Source organism: Idiotropiscis lumnitzeri, chromosome 2 (genome assembly GCF_059441095.1).
Source record: "Idiotropiscis lumnitzeri isolate Australia: NSW breed Sydney's pygmy pipehorse chromosome 2, RoL_Ilum_1.0, whole genome shotgun sequence".
NCBI classification, from domain to species: Eukaryota; Metazoa; Chordata; class Actinopteri; order Syngnathiformes; family Syngnathidae; genus Idiotropiscis; species Idiotropiscis lumnitzeri.
The window spans coordinates 3,507,066-3,524,500 of NC_142392.1; the positions used below are offsets into that span (position 1 = coordinate 3,507,066).

Here is a 17,435-nt window from a genome sequence, read left to right on the forward strand (position 1 = left end):
ATTCATGCTAGCTTACGCTTTTAAAAAGTCAGCGGGAGCGCAAGTGAGTTTGGTTGTACATTATTGAAATATTTAACACGCCGGGTTCGCTCTCGGCATTGTCGGGGTCCGTTTCGTTGCCGTGCGGCTCCTCAGAAAGGATCCCGGCTTTTGCGAAAGCTCGAACAACAGCGCTAGCATCCACAATCCATTGACAAATTGTGGTGTTTAATTTTTGCAAAATGTCATTTTCAAACTCGATTATTGGCAACATGATTAGTGACTTCTAATAAATGTTCCGATTTAAATTTTTTGTTCACTAAAATACCAAAATAAAGCCATCTGAAGGTCACACCGCGTTGCTCCCGGCGCCACACTTGATCGTCAACTTCCTACGCTCTGCCTCGTCTGTCTGAGTCTGAGTGGATGCGGGGGAGGAGAGGGGCGAGCGAGAGAGCAACAACAACATCAGCAAGCGTCCATGCGACTAAACGCCCAAGTGGACGTCGGCCTCGACCAATCGCAGCGCAAGTGGAGTCTCCGTAACCCATGGCTACAATCTCCCACAACCCCCTCGGGGCCTCGGAGAGGACGGCGAACAGGATGTGAAAAAGATGCACAAAAGGCCCGCAGTATACAGTTTCAACGTGAGAAGAAAAGCCGAAGCAGACATCTTTCAGCTAAATTGGATCATACACCGACTGAGCAGGCGCTCGCTGGAACCTGGAGGTGGCGACGGCTACACGGAGCCAGACAACAGAGTGTGTTGCCAATTTGACAAAGGGGGGGGGGGGGGGGGGGGCGAGTATGACAGGTACCAGGAAAGGTCAACAAGGTGGAACAAAAGACTTGTAAATGTCAGTTGCTATAAAGTTGCCATTGACAACCAGGCCCGAGCTCAAAAGAATGGTGACAAATCATCTTAATTAGATTGTCCTCCATAAAGAGGCTCTTGGTGCTTTTTCGGCAATGAGGAAGACTTTCTATTGATTTGAAGACGACAACTGGAATGCAGCGGCAAGCACATCATGTGTAAAAAAAAAAAAATTTATGACCGAGATTCCATCCAAAGATTTTAGCTCACTAAGAGCTAATTGGGGTGTAACACGAAAAAAAAAAGAGAAGAGGTGAAAATGGAGGTGAGGTTGAGGTTGGCACGGCGTACAAGCGAGGAGGAGGAGGAGATTGGGGTTATTTGAGATGATGAGGTGAAAAGGAAGGTCAGCGGAAATCTGTTTTTCACTCATATTGCTAGCTTGCGAGTTTAATATTAGCCTCAGCCTCAAAGACCGGTATCAGCCCACGGACCACTGGTTGGGCACCACTCTCACAGTCCATTACCAATCTGGCCTAATACCGCCGTGAAGTCATAATTTCAGAAAATATCCATCTTTTATATGGAATAAATATCTGATAAATTTACATTTTCAAATTTGAAGCGTTATCTTTTTCACGGATTTCAATCATATTATGCTCTGAGATACAACTACAAACACATACAATTAATTTATACATTATATCTGACCTCTCCATGTATGACGGATGTGTCTGGCAATATACCCGAACAATAGGCTGCTTAATGAATAATAAAAGAAAGAAGCCACCAGGGTTGGAGAGGTTCATTAAATCCAAAAGGGAGGCGAAAGGCCGGAAAAGATGGCGACAAGTGATATTTGGGCAAGTTGATTACAATATCACCTTAAGGCGAGGAAGGGGGACAGAGGAGATGTGGCTGTTTTGCTTCTTTGTGACAGGGCGCACACTCCCCGGTCAGGGGAGGGGGGTCGCTTTGAATCCCAAATGAGGGAACTGTTGAACGCCTCGCGGGAATAATGCAAAGCTCCTTTTGGGAGGAATGTCTTTTATCCTCCCTTCATCCTTCCCGCCGAGGCACAAATCTTATCCGAGCAACAGGAACCTTGGAAATATCTCCAGTGCAGGAAACATGACAACACGGTGTAAACAATGAAAGGCAACTACAAACATTTGGATGATGAAGGCCTCTCATTGGCTACACAAGAGCACGAGGTCATCTGCCCATTCATTAATGGCAAAAAAAATGGAGGAAATGGGTTCTGAAATTACATTTTCTGGCCGTCTCATTCCAAGTGCACAGCCGCAGACTCACATTAATTTCCGGAGGGACTAAACGAAGGGTCAGCCAAAGTCAGATTCATCTTCCGGCCGTTGGTCGGCTGAAATGAGCCTAATGGAACGGATTTGATGAGAAAATGTTATTGTCGTGCTGTGGAGCATCTTAATGGGATGAAGATGTGAGTGGAGCATTTTGGTTTAATGGTCTTGACAAGGAGGAAAATGCTATTAAATGTTTGATGAAGCACAGGATGGGGGTGGTGTTCGTGTCAGTGTTGTTTTTCTTCTTTTTTTTTTTTGCTACATGTAACCATTTTGCTCATGTTTTCTGTGAATGACGACAAGATTTTTAGCTCAGAAGGGGCCCGCCCAAGACAGTACCCAAAACGTTACAATGCTGCCATCTACTGTTCAATTTTAGTACTCAAGTATTATGCTATACTCCTCATTTGCAATAAATTTACATCAGAATACAAACAAACACGGGAGGGAGGATATCAAACTCTCGCTGCACAGACGACGCGTATGTACGGAGGCGGAAATATCAAATTACTTGCCATAAATAGACGTCTATAAGAAATTAGCATGGAAGACGCGAAAGTGTCGCTTTTCCCAGAGGTACATGAACGCACCAATAAGTCAGCAGATGCTCGCAGCCGCTGCGTTTAACTGCATAGCGCCTTTGAAAACAATGTTTCAGGACAGGGAAGCAGATGCATCTCGCTGACTAATGATGGCCCGTCGTTCCAGAAACAGATTTCGATTCTGGAGTGATGAGTCGAGCGGTTCCGGTTCCGATGAGGATGCGGAGAGCGCACGGTGGTTGCCGCTATGGATGCGGCTGTACTTGTACGGAATGCACGGCGTCACCCTAGATGTGCTGCTCTCCTCGTTGCGGGGGGTTCTGTCCGACCGGGGCCCGAAGTTGGTGGGCTTTTCCTCGCTGTGTATGTGCGTGGTGCATTCACTGACCCACTTGGCGCTGGAGAAGGTCTACTCTAAGAAGAGTTGCTTTCAAAGGAGGCCTTTGTATTTTCACCTGCTCCTCTATCCGTCATTTTACATCGGACTGCAGATTATGATCGAGGGCGTCATCAACCTGCTGACCAAGCAGGTGAGGACGCACGTGGTCTTCCACTACATCCTGGCTCTTTATTTTAGTCACGTGTTCCACAAGTGGGTGTCTCGGCTGCAGTACGATCCCACCAGGGGAGTCCTTCCTCTCCAAAGCATCCCTGGGTACATCCGCTTTTTGTTTTTCGGCATGCACGGCTTTCTGGACGAGGTGGCGTTCACCTCCGTGTTCAACCTGGTGGAGAACCAAAACCTGAGAGGTCACACATCCCTGTGGTCCTTCCTTATGTACGGTAGCTGCAGCTTCGTGGTGGAGAAACTCTACATGCACCTGCACTTTAAAAGAAGCTGGGGCACCTGGCGGAGGCTCCCCATTTACATCTGCTTCATCTACACCTGGGAGCTGTGCTGGGGTTTGGGTCTGAGGCAGTTTGACGCCTGCTCTTGGGACTACTCGCACTATCCGCACAACTTCATGGGACTGATCACCCTCCTCTACCTGCCCGGGTGGGCCTGCCTGAGTCTTTATCAGGATGTGCTGTCCAACATCCTCCTCTGCATCAAGTGCACCAGAGAGGATCTGCAATCAAGCGCTTTGTATCGGAAAAAACTACTTTAATATTCACTTTTGGGCTTAGTTGTGTTAGTTTCTTTTTCAGTATTTTTCAGACCAAAGACGAAGCTATAAGGAAGTGAAAAAAAAAAAAAGGAGAGGCTTTAATTACAGGACTGCAAAGATTTGCCTTACTGGTTTCCCCGTGCAGTTGCAATGCGGAAACATTGTTTCAATTCTCTCAAGAAGAAAAATCTGTTTAGTTTTGAACCATAACGTTGTAGATTTCGCTTTATGTTTAGGATTATCGGTTTGTGGGAAGGTAAATCCCCATCTCAGTCTCAGGTTTTTTGCAGACTCCAACAGGTTTTCGTCCAAAATGGCCCAGCAGTTCGCCAGGAGTGATCACGGGCCTGTTAACGGCTTCTCTGATCAGCGCTCTCTCATTCGGCCTCCTTTGAGGACAGATAAAATGCTGGTCGTAATGTTCATTAGACGGTTTCTTAAAGGAGCAGTTGCCACATAATGACAAAAAAATATACCTTTCACTGTGATGATCCAACCAAATCACTGTTAGAACAGTTTAGCTACAGTAGTTGTTGTTACAAGTACGGGTCATGACTTAAGCCAGAGAGATAACATCTGTTTTCTGCTCATCATTACAAACGCGACAGTCCTAACAGGAGAAACTTGTTTGAAAGGTCACGTGACGAAGACCGGGTTTTAATGTGATGACGTCTATTTGCACTGTGATCCAAAAAAAAAAAAGAAAAAGTGAAATAAAACGAATGTTAAATGTTTTTTGTCTCCCTCTTGTGGTAACAATAATCTCTGCAGTTCAGTTAAGTTGTATTGAACATTAATATTCAATACATTTGCATTTTATTTTTAACAAGTGTTATTGCTTTTTTTAAAACATTCATTTAGGTACAATTGTTTTTAGGTGCAATACATTTTAGTTGACGCACTATTTTTATTTTCCTATTTTCTGGTGACTGTTGAAACTGCGTAAAATGTAACATTGGTTTACGACAATATTAAATGCACTTTTTTTTTAGGTAATAAAAGGATTGTTTTATACAATCCAAAAGAGTTTATTATGCAAGCAATACTTCTGATTAAACAATATGTAATCCTTAAACGTATTTTATTTGTGTGCCTAAAGTTACCATTGCCGCCAGAAAAAAATAATAATACACACAGTTAGTAATTATTTGAGTCCCAAAACCTCTTGGTTGATTTAAAACCACAATTTAAGCTGTATTTTAATCAAACATTGCTAAATTTTCGGAATCTGTCTTTTTCTACTTCAGTAATCCTTTTATAGTGAAGTGCTGCCCTCTTGTGGTTAACTTGAAGAGTTTCGGGGTGGATTTTTGATAGGAACTTTCATTAATTGAATGGCCGAAGTTTTATTTATTAAAGCAACTTTTGCAGACTGCCAACTTGTAGGGGGTGGTCGTACTCATTTTGCTACCTTGCGGGTGTAATATAAGCGTAATGCAACCGAGACAATTAGCATCTTGACGTGCGTCAGGAGTCCGATGTGACCAAGAGAAACTGATCACTTTTCAAATTAAAACATTTATCGGCCTGGAATAATAAATAAACCGGAAGTACTATAATTTTTTATTCTTTCATCTTTGCGTTCTAAAGTGTATTATTTTATTTATTTATTTATTTATAATTTTATTTTATCTGACATTGCCATTTTTAACCCATCTTCCCATTGTGTACGGCATACTGACAAACTGTACCAATGCCAACATGATGAAATATGTATGTGACAGCCTGCAGGGCACGTCTTCCTCCGCCATCCAAAATATAATATTCATGTTGTCCTCTGCCCTCCTTCTCTTGATTTGTTGGCACAGGCTAATATTTCTTGAGGGCGACCCCCTACTTGGTGTCACACACAACATGACCAAGCAACCTCACAACTGACACATTCTTCTCTTACATGACGGCCTGGTCATTTGCATATCAAGTGACATTGGCTGTCACTGAGATAGTTTCCAATACGCCGAGTGTTTCACGTGACATTTGCTACTCGCAACTGCAGAATTTACCTGAAAGCGGGCGCCAGCAGATCATTCAAAACTCCCTTCCACACATGAAAAGGGAAGTTAAGCCACTTATGTTCTTTCGGTGTGGCTATCGGAAAAAAATCAAACCAGGTGCAGCAATGCAGCATTTCCTGGGTTTTGTTTCTCCACTTCACTTGTCAGTCTGGTTTTTCTCGTTGGTCAAGCATTTCGTGCGTTGCAGTGAAATTCGGTTGACCAAAGACCACGTGCAAGTACAGATTTGTTGAGAAAAATGTAGAAACCAAAATAAAACAGACTTAAAGTGGATATAAAAAGTCTACACACCCCTGTATTAATCCCATCCCAGTCAAAAGAGGGGGTTTTATATCATGAAAAAAAAAACAGCATTTTGAACAAAGGGTGTGTAGACTTTTGTGCATTACCCTGCTTCTGACAACATCCTAAGTGCTAAAAACCTGAATGCAATTCAAAGTTCATTCAGAAGGCTGTCATTCACCAGCCAAGGCACGATATGACAAGAATTTGTACGCAAAAATGTCGCCAGATATGGAGCAGTCACTACCCGCCCCCCAAGGGCCCACATTGGACGAGAAAGCCACTTGAAACGGGACACTGGGCCACGCGTTTAGGAATACAAAAGCACAAACTGCGTCTTACAAGTACCACAAATAAAGCATGCGGCAAAGAAAAAAAAACATCTGGAGTATATTTTCTTTTTTTTTTTTAATTTCCACTACGCCGCCCTGCCGCGTAACACCCATTGATGAGCCTGACGGAGCATGTTGCAAAAACATCCTCAGGCTTTCTGTTGAAATAAGTATGAGTCATGCAGACCTAGATGTACACTTGCAAATGGATATTAAGCAATATTCACTTGTGGGGAATAATATGCCTTGTTAAAAAGGGGAAGATGATACAAATATAATATCGAGGGGATGATGCGAGACCATGACAACAAATGTATTCATGTACGTCCTCACCACCCAGAGGCTACCTACAGTAACTGGAGCAGTCTTAATTTTACTTCAATGTATTGTGGACCATATTTAGTGCATTGTGATGACTCATCCTAGCAGCATTCATAAAGCAGGGAGAAAATTAAGATTCAAACCCCGGGAGAATAAATTCTTCCTGTTCCCATAAAGCTGCAGACCCTCTTTTCAATCTGAATTAAGCAGCACAATATTATCTAAGATAGATCATTGTAATACTTTTAGATTTGCATTAATTTCAGATAAAATCCTGCAAGTAGCTCACATTATTATGCTGGCAACATGCACCTTGTGTCTTACCTCCTCCCATTCTGCACTGCACACATTCCTGTCATAAAAGCCAGGGGCGGACAGGACCGTACCACACCTGTGGAGGAAATCGCGAGAGAAGTTATTTTCTGAACAAGCATAAAGCTACCGAGCTTCAAGTGTGATGTAATCATATTTAATCACGAGGTTACGTTGTTAAAGTGTGTTTTTATGTCTTACTGGTTAATTTCGGAGTCCGTGGGACGCAAGCGTAGGAAGACGTAACCCCCCCCCCCTCATTCCTCAAGAATGGACTCGTCCTGACACTGCCATGTTGGATGGAACTGGCTGCGGGCGCTAAGGCAGCCGGACTTCCCAGGAAACTTTTTTCGTTTTCCGCTCTGTTTCTTGCCCCTTTCCCGCACAGAATCCGGATCTGGCGTCTTGTTCTTCAACACTTGTGGCATCACAGCCGTACAATTATCGCGTGAAAGTGACTTGAGTCTGACTCAAGGAAGCGAGGAGGAGGGGGGCGATCGGACGGAGGAAGGCCACGGATGACCCGGGGATTGTTTATGGATCTTTCCGGACTCCGTTTACCTTCTTAGAGTAAACGTTATCGTTTGGTTCACAATGAGTGGACTTCATCCGCAACGGCAAACAAATGTCGGTTCCATACTACTGACGCCTCAAGAGAATGACTACCTTTTTAACCACCTTGGCAGGAAATGCATCGTAAGTTTACGTCAGTCTTTCGCGTTTGATAACTTGTCTTCCTGTTTAACGACGGTCGTTTGAAGTGAGCTTTTTTTTTTCTCCCGTTTCCGATTGGACTGAGGAGGGTTGGTTTGTTTTGACAGCCGAGGCGGCATGGGGGGGCGAGCGGAGACGTCGAACCTCGTTCGGGACGCTCGCTGTCGAGCGACACGGAGTCGGAATCCGATTTTCGGGGCCTCGAGGTTGACGCTTGACACACCTGAAGTCGCGGAAATGTTGCGCTGTGTCTTAGCACCGAAGCTCCGCCGCAACGGAGCCGCCGTGGCGTGACTGGCGTTAGCCTCGTCGTCAGTTAGCTGCTAAATCAATCAACAGCTTATAAAAGGAGGCGTTTGATTTTATTTTTTTATGTTTTGTGTTCCGCTATTACATAACGTCAGCCGAACCTGGGTTGTTTTCGGGAAGTGTGTCCACTGTAGGAATGTGCCGACAAGGCTTGGCAGGGGACAGCGCTGACTAGTGAGAACTGATCGGGACCTTCTCTCTCTCCCCCCCCGACACTTTTATAGTCATAATGTGAAATCCTGCTCTACCAGTCTAATTGTGGTGAAATGTCACGATTCTAAAATTAGAATAAAACAAATCACTCTCGTCTGAACTATTATATGACTTAATTTCTCTCCATTATTTATCCAGTTCTCCCACCACTTAAAAGTATCGATATAGGTGCCCCGATACCATGACATTGATACCACATGACCAGTCTTGCAAACTTCGAGCAGTTAGGATGCAGAAAAGCTGCATGTGTTGCTGTACATTTATGGCATGGATAAATGACCGAAATATATCTTATTTGTAATAAATTAAAAATAATTTCTTGAATTGGATAATTTCTCACAGCGCAGTGGTTTAAAATGACTGGTATGGAGTATCAAAGTATTAGGAAATTCATTTACCACTTAAAAAAAATATAATTATATTAATAGGTGCCATGGCATATCAGCCACATTGTTTTGTAACAGTTCTTGTGTTATGCTCTGACTTTCACATGCCCTCACGTCGGATTGTTTCCTCATAGTGTTCATTGAAAGTCAAGTGCACAATAATTTGGGAAGCGGGTTTTATATTTTTGGGTTGCTCACCTGACAGCGGCGAGCTACCCGCGTTTCATTTCGCGCCTCGTGACTCTTGACAGACGTGTCTGTGCTGAGCTCACACTGCTCGTTTTGTCTTCTCCTTTTCGCGTGAGCACACAGGTTTAGTGGGGTGTGCCGCAGGTTGACGTAGGCCCGCTCAGAAATGCGGCGACGACATTCCTCCGGCGCCCTTTGCCGCCGATTTTGTCACTCGGCATGAGACGGGCGAATTGGGAGTATTGTGTCCTAACAAAAGTACATTGGCTGGCAGTGATTTAATGGCTGTCTTGATTTGTATTCCTGGTTGACTGTGCAAAATGGGTCAAGCGTGGTTTTATTGCTTAGTCATTGCAATATTAAAAAGAAAAAAAGAGGAACAGTATTTCACGACTGCTTTGACTCATGCACTTGTAGAGATGCTCATTGGTATTCCCTCGCTTTTCACCATCAGCAGGAAAAAAGTGGCAGGGGTCCAATCCATGCTGTGTGTGTGTGTGTGTGTGTGTGTGTGTGTGTGTGCGCGCAGACTGCCTGATCAGCAATTCCCATCCGACAGGAAGTCCCGTGGTCAGACCCCCTTTGGTGATTTGTGTTGGACGAGTGGAACATGATTCCACTCAATATCGCCCCATTTATCTTCTTCCTGCTTCTATTAAAAAAAAAAGAAATCTAATTTTAACGGCAGCTATTATCTATTTCTCCCTCCTGCACAAATGAGGTCAAGCTTTCCTGTCTCCTTGTACTGGAAGAGGACCGAAATGAAAAAAAAAAATGTCCGTTGATGGTTTGAGCACAAATAAGCGCAGCGAACGCGCGGAGCTGCGCTTCCTGTCGTCTTTGACCCTGTCAGGAACTATCAGCACTCCACGGCCAGATGAAACCTCGGGCTCTTCAGCGCTGACGTCATGAAAAAGACCTTAATATAGCTTTCTTTTTACGCCCACTGCATTTAGCTCCGTTGTTTGGCAAGAAATGATGTCCCGAGCAGCACTTGTCACTTGTGTCAATATTTGAGCAAAAACGGGAATCGATGTTTGTACTTCTCACAAGATAAAAAACGACACCTGAGGATCCGTGGATGGTGACTCCTCCCGGCTTCGAGATGTTTCGCCCAAATTCGAACGCGAAAACATGTTCGGAATTACAACGAAAATAGGCCGGCGGCTCAGCATGCGTTTAGATCCCCGATGCTTTTATCTGCGCGTTAATAGCTGGGAAGCTGAACCCCCCCCCGCGGCAACCTGTAAAAGCAACACGGAGCCTGATCGGTGTCTGGAAGTGTGCGCCGCTCGTCTGTGCTTTGATGCGTCTTATTCTTTTAAAGAGGGAATAATTTCTTTGATTATGCTTTTTACATCAAGTACCACCAAAAATTAACACTGCGCTTCTTTTTCAGAAAAAAAGCTTGAATAATAAATATTTTGAAAGTTCGTATAAAATATTTAAGTTAAGTTAAATACTACCCAATTGTACAGTACTTGACTAAAAAATAAAAGTTCAAACTGCTTTTAACATTGAATTTAAATGAGAGATTCTATTGCTTACCACTAGAGGGAGCCCTCATATGACACTTTTGAGAAGATAAAGATCAAGTTGGCCTTTACTAGTCCCACAATGGGGAAATTTGCAAAGAATTGCTCTCTTAAGGGTTATTAAACGTCACTAAACTTAAAAGTTGGACTAAAATGGTCCAGATTTTTTTTTCTTGTCTCTTCACTGCATCCGCACTTTCAGTTGACTCTGTGGCCGTGTCCCTCCCTCCCCCTCTACGTCCTAGTCGTTATCCTCGGCAGTGGTCCAGGTGTTCTTGGCGGACCGGAACGGTACCTGGACCAAGAGATGTTGCGGCGTGGCCTGCCTGATCAAGGACAACCCGCAGCGTTCCTACTTCATCCGAGTTTTTGACATCAAGGTATCCGCGGGCGACGCGGTCGCGTGTCCTCCCACATGTGAAATCTTAACATGTCGTTTTGTCACAGGACGGCAAGATGTTGTTTGAACAGGAGCTGTACAACAACTTTAGCATAAATCCCTCCAGGCCTTTTTTTATCTCATTTGCTGGAGATGTGAGTTGAATTTTTTTTTTTCTTCTCCCTTTCGCAAAAAATTATCACTAATTTTACAATCAGCTATGCATGATTTGAAATGAGAATGTTTTTGTGCTCGTTCCAATGTCTCTGCGCTCCGAACCTTCAGTCGAGTCAAGTGGGCCTGAACTTTGCCAGTGAGGAGGAGGCCAAGCGTTTCCGAGGTCACCTGGCAGAACTCTTGGGCAAAAGGCAAAGGAAAACTGGTACGGACTTCCTTATCGCGCCTCAGCCGTCACTGTGCACGAATGGCACGCTCAGCGTTTCTTTGTCTTGGGTTTAAAACAGCCCGTCAATGGCAACATAGCGCCGTCGAGTCATTTTCCTCGAAACACGACACAGTCGTCACCATCTTCAATCTGCTACTGTTGAAAAAGAAAATGTAATGCCATCACTGACCTGAGGGGGGCACTGTAGACCAAATGCAACAAGAGCTGTCATGAATTGAAAATGGTGATTTAATAATAATCCTTAACAAGTACATCTTTCATGAAACCATGACGATAAAGTGTATTTTTTAATGCACAACTTCATCGCTCAGGTTTTATGAATGATGTTTGTCTCTTACGTCTTCTAAACTCTCCACCGGATCCTCCACTTCCCTCTTCAAGCTTTCTGCCTTTGCACTCTTTGCTCACAAGGCTTTTTAAAAATTTTTTCCTCACTGGTCTCAGGAGAACTCAGCGGAATCCTTTTCATCCGGTTCTCTGGACTTTTTCAACACGCGTTCTATTGGATGTAGATGTGTGATGTCGCTCACTAACTCTCCCAGCTTCGCCGAGCCTTTCGCAAACTCCTTTCTTTGTCCGTCCGCCTCTCGCCACGGCGGCATTGAGCGCAACGTTGTAACCGTTTCGTTTGTCTGTGTCCACAGAGAAGAGACGCGAGCCTCCGAATGGTACGTTGCCCATCATTTCCTGTTCCTAAATACAAGAATGTATGTCCCAGTCGCCGTAATTTCCGTCTTTTCCATCCCTTGACGTTCTCCTGACCTTCGCCGCGTTTTCATAAGCGCAGGTTTAATCTGAGATTAGGCGTGCGTGAAGCGTTACATAAAAAAAAAAAAAAACGAGCGCTAAATCCTTGAGTAATATGCCGGGATTAGAGCGCCGCGTGTGTGCGGTTTGACGGGAAAGGAGGGAGGAAAATAGTGCGAGTGGGCGGAGAAACGACACGGCGAGCCAATCCGAGCGTGATAATCTGAAAGGGTGCGCCCCGCTGCAACGGGGTGGGGGGCGGTTCGGTTGGAAAAGGCGCCCAAATGTGCGTCGATGGACAATAACAGCGGGGGGGTGCGCGGCTGCCCTGATGGAGAGCTTGTTGGCAGGATGTGCGGACACCAGTCCACTCTTCCACATGTCTGACGAGGGCATTAACTTCTAAATCCAAGTTGGCTTCCGACGCGGATGTGCTTTGGCTGTCTTTTGGCATTTTTTTTTTTTTTTTAAAGACAAGACAGAACTGTCCTCTTGACTTGAGAAAGCAGATTCTCTTTCCTCCCGAGGTGTTCCTCAGCTGGATATGATGCGTCCACCAGAAAGCATTCCCCACTCCCGTCTTGAGTAAACGTTCTCTCTCCGGAGCCGGTGCAAGTTTTCTCCCGGATCCCGTTCGCAGCGATGATGTTCTGCACCACCTTCCTGTCGGCTCCCTCGGAAGACCTCGCTTGCGAAAGAGGCGGAGAAGTAAAAGCGGGAGCCGGGGGTGGAGGATTGGGCCCGGCGGGCTGCTTGTCCACCTTGCACTGCTTGGTCCTCCCCCAGGACGAATTGTACCCGAATCTCTCCGAGCCCCCCTCAGCCCAAGTGCGAGCTCGCAGCTTTATCGGCGACATGCTGCTGGACGCCGGGGCGGGCGCGTGCGGCGGTAGAGGCAGCGGGGGTATTTGGGACAGGGTGAGGAGGAGACGCAGTCGCTCGGCGTCGCCTCTACCGAGCAAAACGCCCAAAAATCCTTGTAGTGACAGCGTGAAAGGTATGCGTGGTGCCGAAGTCCAAAATCGACCGGCAAGCTATCGGGCGGAGGAGTGATCTGTTTGCGAAAATCTTGACACCTCTCAACTGTTTGTTTACAGGCCCTGCGCTGCCCATGGCCACCGTGGACATCAAAAACCCCGAGATCAGCACGGGGCACCGTTTCCATAGCAACTCTCAGATGAACAACATCATGCACTCCACCTTCAGGAAGGAGAAGAAGGGCAAAGGCAAGAAGAAGAGGCTGACCAAGGCCGACATCGGCACGCCGAGCAACTTCCAGTGAGTCAACGGGCTTGATTTTGTTTTCTTGTCGGCCTCGCATCCGAAATCCGTGTCGGCAAAGGCGGCACCTGTGGTTTTGTTGACTCACGCCTCTCTCTGCTTTGGCACAGGCACATCGGCCATGTGGGATGGGATCCAAACACAGGCTTTGATGTAAGTAATGGCTTTTTAAAGAAATTGGAAAAAAAAAAAAACACGTAATAATTAATAACTTAGCCGCGTGTGAATCGACATGATGCGTGTGTGACATTCATGCGACGCTTTTAAATCAAGCCGCGGCGTGTTTGCCTACGTGTCACTCAGACTTACAAATCTTTGAACTGAACCATCGGATCCCAAATATTAATCTTCGCCGCACGGCCATGTGGTCAGTGTCGTTACACAAGGAGATTTTGTGAGGCAAGGCAACCTGTGTTTGCATAATCCTTGGACTTGTTCCCAAAAAAAGAAAAAAAAAAACATCCTTAGTATGAGATTACGTCGGGTCAAGCTGAATTGAAATGATTTCATTTCCGACAGGCGATGGCCTTCAAATTAATTGGAATGGATGACGTCATTCAAATGAACTGTTACCATTTTCTGGTTTAAATAATCGGAGTGATGGAAGGGACTTTGAGGTGAATTCAACTGCATTCTCTCCTTGCTTTTATTTGCACCGTAAATTACAAACATGAGCACTAGAGGGCGGCAGAGAACTCCATACCACCCAGCTGAAAGTGAGCGTCGTTTAAAACAAAGCCAATTGCTTAATTTTAGCCGTTTATTGCCATTAAATGTAAAAAAAAAAAGGGGGGGGGGAGTATTACATGTATTTAATCCAACTGAATAACCTAGCTTAATGCTAACACACAATGCAAAAAGCCATAGACAGGCTTCTGAAAATAGCATCACCCTCTGAAACGGTCAATATCACAATTCTGACCGTTCCGTTCCGTTTTGTCCGCACAGTTGAATAACCTGGACCCCGAGCTGAAGAACCTCTTCGACATGTGCGGCATCTCCGAGGCGCAGCTCAAGGACAAAGAGACCTCCAAGGTCATCTACGACTTCATTGAGAAGAAGGGAGGCGTGGAAGCGGTCAAAAATGAGCTCCGACGACAAGGTGGGCCACGGGACGGTCGGCGCACAGCGCGTGGCGCTGAAAATGACAACTGACGCTGGCGTTCACTTTTAAGACGGCGACGTAACCGCTGTGGTGGGTTTACCCTTAGGGCCTCCCAGGTGCTTTGGTACGTTTTCCACGCATGGTCTGCTGTGACACACCTCGTACGTTCGCTACTAGCAGCACAGGATTTGTCCGAAAATGTCGTGGCAAAAATTGAAGAGTTCAAACTCCATTATTTTGGGAATTGAGCGTTTTGTTTAGTTTTCTGGGTTAAGCTACTAAGAGGCAGATATTTTTTTTTTGTCACGTCATTGCAAAAGCAGGCAAATCCAAAGAAGCAGTTTATTTCACAAACAGACAAAATCCCCAAATTTTCACCCAACTGTGCAATTACGCAATAATGGTTGAGTGTTCTGCTTTGTGGAGTTGTGAAGTGGTTGCTGGTTCCCATCAGCCTGAAAAAAAACAAACATTTTGCACGTCCCCTCCAGTTGAATTTACAAAACCACAATGTTCTGTTTTAAAGCAAGAAATTATTGCTGTTGAGCGGACCGTGAGAACTGTGCAAAAACATATAGAAAACAATATTAAGACACAGTATAATGCTTAACAAAAAATAATAAATAGCCTCCATTTGCCTGCTAACACGCATGCTAGCGCGCTAACGATATTGCGCCACTTCCAACGGCATCGGAAATAGTCACACAGATTCCAGCAACGAAATATATTTATTTTTGGCGGTCACACGTTAGCTAAAATAAAATGAAACACAATGAGTGAACGCTGCCCTTCAGCGGCATAACATTGAACACGATACGATCGTGGACCTGGCCAAAAAAAGCATCCTCGTTGGGTTCGCGGGCAAACTGGAGCCTCTCGCAGTTGCCGTTTGGGCGTGGCGTGGGAACACCCTAGATTGGTTGCCAGCAATTAACAGGGCAAGGCACGTTTCGACAAAGAAGAATTGACTCGCACGTTGACATCTGTTGGCAATTTTCTGTCATCAATGAACGCAAAATGTCATGGGAAATGCCTCAATTAGCTCGTAACCACCAAGCGGAGGTGAAGAAAGGATGTGGCAGTAAAACAGGCCAAAATCCAGATGTCAGCGTGTGAATTAGGGAAAATTCCCACCTATAAAATAAATGGATTAAATTGAGAAAAATCGACTCAAATTTCTCTCTCCAGCTCCCCCGCCCCCTCCATCCAGAGGTGGCCCTCCTCCGCCTCCTCCTCACCACGGCTCGGCCCCGCCGCCCCCTCCTCCCGCCCGCGGGCGAGGCGCCCCGCCGCCTCCTCCGCCCTCCCGAGCCCCCGTCTCCGCACCTCCGCCGCCGCCTCCATCCCGGCCGGGCATGACCGCCCCCCCGCCGCCCCCACCCAGCCGAGGCTACCTGCCCCCGCCCCCGCCGCCGGCCCACGCCTCGGCATCGGGGCCGCCCCCTCCTCCGCCGCCGCCCCCCACATCCTCCATTCCTTCCTTCGGTGGCGCGCCGCCGCCGCCGCCTCCTCCGCCGCCTCCCGGACCCCCACCGCCGTCCTTTGACACCAACAACATAGTGGACGGCAGCATGCCGCTCGCCGGCGGCAAGCCGGCTTTGCTGAGTCAGATCCGCGAAGGCACCCAGCTGAAGAAGGTGGAGCAGAAGGAGCGCCCCGCGTCCAACACCGGGCGAGACGCGCTCCTCGACCAAATCCGACAAGGAATCCAACTCAAACCTGTGAGTTTCTTCCCATTACTCTAAATGTCCGACCGATCGGTATTCGTCTGAACTTGAATCCTGCTTTGTCATCCTCAGAGGGACGAAACAAGCGACTCACCTCCTTCCTCCTTGGCCCCCTCGGCCGGCATCGTGGGGGCGCTGATGGAGGTCATGCAGAAGAGGAGCAAGGCCATTCATTCTTCAGGTACTAAAATTTTAACATTTCCCCGAATTCCTTAAGTCACCGTTCTTGCCTGCCTCACTCAAGTCTGATTTTCTCGTCCAGATGAGGATGACGATGACGAAGATGACGAAGACTTTGAAGATGAGGATGAATGGGAAGACTAGTTTTTTTTTTTTTGTTTCTTTCATTTTTGTTTTTCTTTCCCCGTTATTCGCTTCCAAACTTTTGGATGGTTATGACACAAAAATTGTTCCTTTCTTACTTAAAAAAAAAAAATCTTTAATTTCAAATCACAAAAAATATAAATTTTCTATCAATTTGCTGTATATTTTTTTGTTGCCTTTATGCTTTTTTTTTTTTTTTTTTTTAATTCATCTGTGCAATACCTCATTTAATCTGTCGGACATTCTCATATCTGTTGTTTTTGTTTCTCTGACGTCTGTCTCTCTTCTGCTCGTCAGACCATCTGTCACTTTGTCATCGCACATTCCCTTCGCCTCGTCACTCGCGCTCGTCCTCGTCTTCCCAAAGTAACGTGCAATTTTGACATCAATGATCTTCCGGGCAGTTATCGGAGGCAAGAGTTGCCACAAATCCTTCTTTTTGTCTTCAGTTGGGGGGGGTGGGAGAAAAATAATTATTTTCATACCCGAATTGTGGCTTATTTTTGCTTACTCTAATGATCCCAGTTTCAAACTCATATTTTTGGAAAAGAAAAAAAAAAAGCTTGAGCTGCTATCCTCTGTAAATGTGCTGCAGATGTGAGTCTTGATATATATATATTTTTTTTTTGCACAGAAAGAGGAGACTCGCTGCATGTCAACAGGACATGTTGAGGTGTATATCGTAACGCGTACGCACGCGCTTTGTGAAATGCGACAGAATGGGATTGCAGCGATTATCGTGCTGCGTACATTTGCTTCGAACGCAGTCTCGATAACGGATGCCGACTCCTGTTACGTAAACTGACACTTCCATTTTATTTGATTATGTGATATTTTGTGACAGTCATGCCATGGTTATCTCCACCAATTTGACATTTTTTTTTTTTTTTTTGCTTTTGGGGTTTTTTTTTTATAACTATTAATACAATGACACTACATTCAAGTGGGTTTGTCAGTCTCCACTACCGAATTTTTTTTTTTTCATCTTTTTCTACTTTTCATTATACAATATCAAGCAGAGTTTTGACAATATTTGTTAAATTGGGTCGTTGATTGTGTAAAATTTGAGGAATAAAGACATTGTTAGTTTTA

General features: G+C 45.5%; 2 protein-coding genes and 1 long non-coding RNA gene across 7 annotated transcripts in view; 2 read left to right on the forward strand and 1 right to left on the reverse strand.

Annotated features, from left to right (window-relative positions):
• The window catches only part of LOC148341289 (uncharacterized), a 38,713-nt gene extending 30,517 nt beyond the window's left edge, over nucleotides 1-8,196 (reverse strand). For 2 of the 3 annotated variants that reach the window (XR_015840184.1, XR_015840187.1), the window contains exons 1-2: nucleotides 7,966-8,196; nucleotides 7,041-7,107 (exon numbers count right to left, since the gene is read on the reverse strand). This is a non-coding gene — a long non-coding RNA (uncharacterized LOC148341289). Of the gene's footprint in view, nucleotides 1-7,040; nucleotides 7,108-7,229; nucleotides 7,259-7,965 lie in introns of those variants that run through there. The other variant, XR_015840186.1, reaches the window with a different exon arrangement.
• On the forward strand, nucleotides 2,683-4,500 carry tmem229a (transmembrane protein 229A). The gene has a single exon (XM_088288437.1). The coding sequence runs from the start codon at nucleotides 2,804-2,806 to the stop codon at nucleotides 3,764-3,766; it is 963 nt and encodes a 320-aa protein (XP_088144563.1). The 5' UTR covers nucleotides 2,683-2,803; the 3' UTR covers nucleotides 3,767-4,500.
• LOC148341293 (actin nucleation-promoting factor WASL-like) lies at nucleotides 7,256-17,435 on the forward strand. Of its 3 annotated transcripts, XM_088286479.1 has the most exons (11): nucleotides 7,258-7,724; nucleotides 10,620-10,754; nucleotides 10,822-10,908; nucleotides 11,039-11,135; nucleotides 11,804-11,827; nucleotides 13,004-13,184; nucleotides 13,298-13,340; nucleotides 14,136-14,289; nucleotides 15,481-16,013; nucleotides 16,092-16,200; nucleotides 16,282-17,435. In XM_088286479.1, exons 1-11 carry the CDS (start codon nucleotides 7,623-7,625, stop codon nucleotides 16,341-16,343), a joined length of 1,527 nt encoding a protein of 508 aa, XP_088142605.1. In that variant the 5' UTR covers nucleotides 7,258-7,622; the 3' UTR covers nucleotides 16,344-17,435. The 3 variants fall into 3 exon arrangements, with proteins under 3 accessions (XP_088142614.1, XP_088142605.1, XP_088142623.1); XM_088286488.1 differs by lacking the exon at nucleotides 11,804-11,827 and having other exon boundaries at nucleotides 7,256-7,724; XM_088286497.1 differs by lacking the exons at nucleotides 7,258-7,724; nucleotides 10,620-10,754; nucleotides 10,822-10,908; nucleotides 11,039-11,135; nucleotides 11,804-11,827 and adding an exon at nucleotides 11,840-12,903.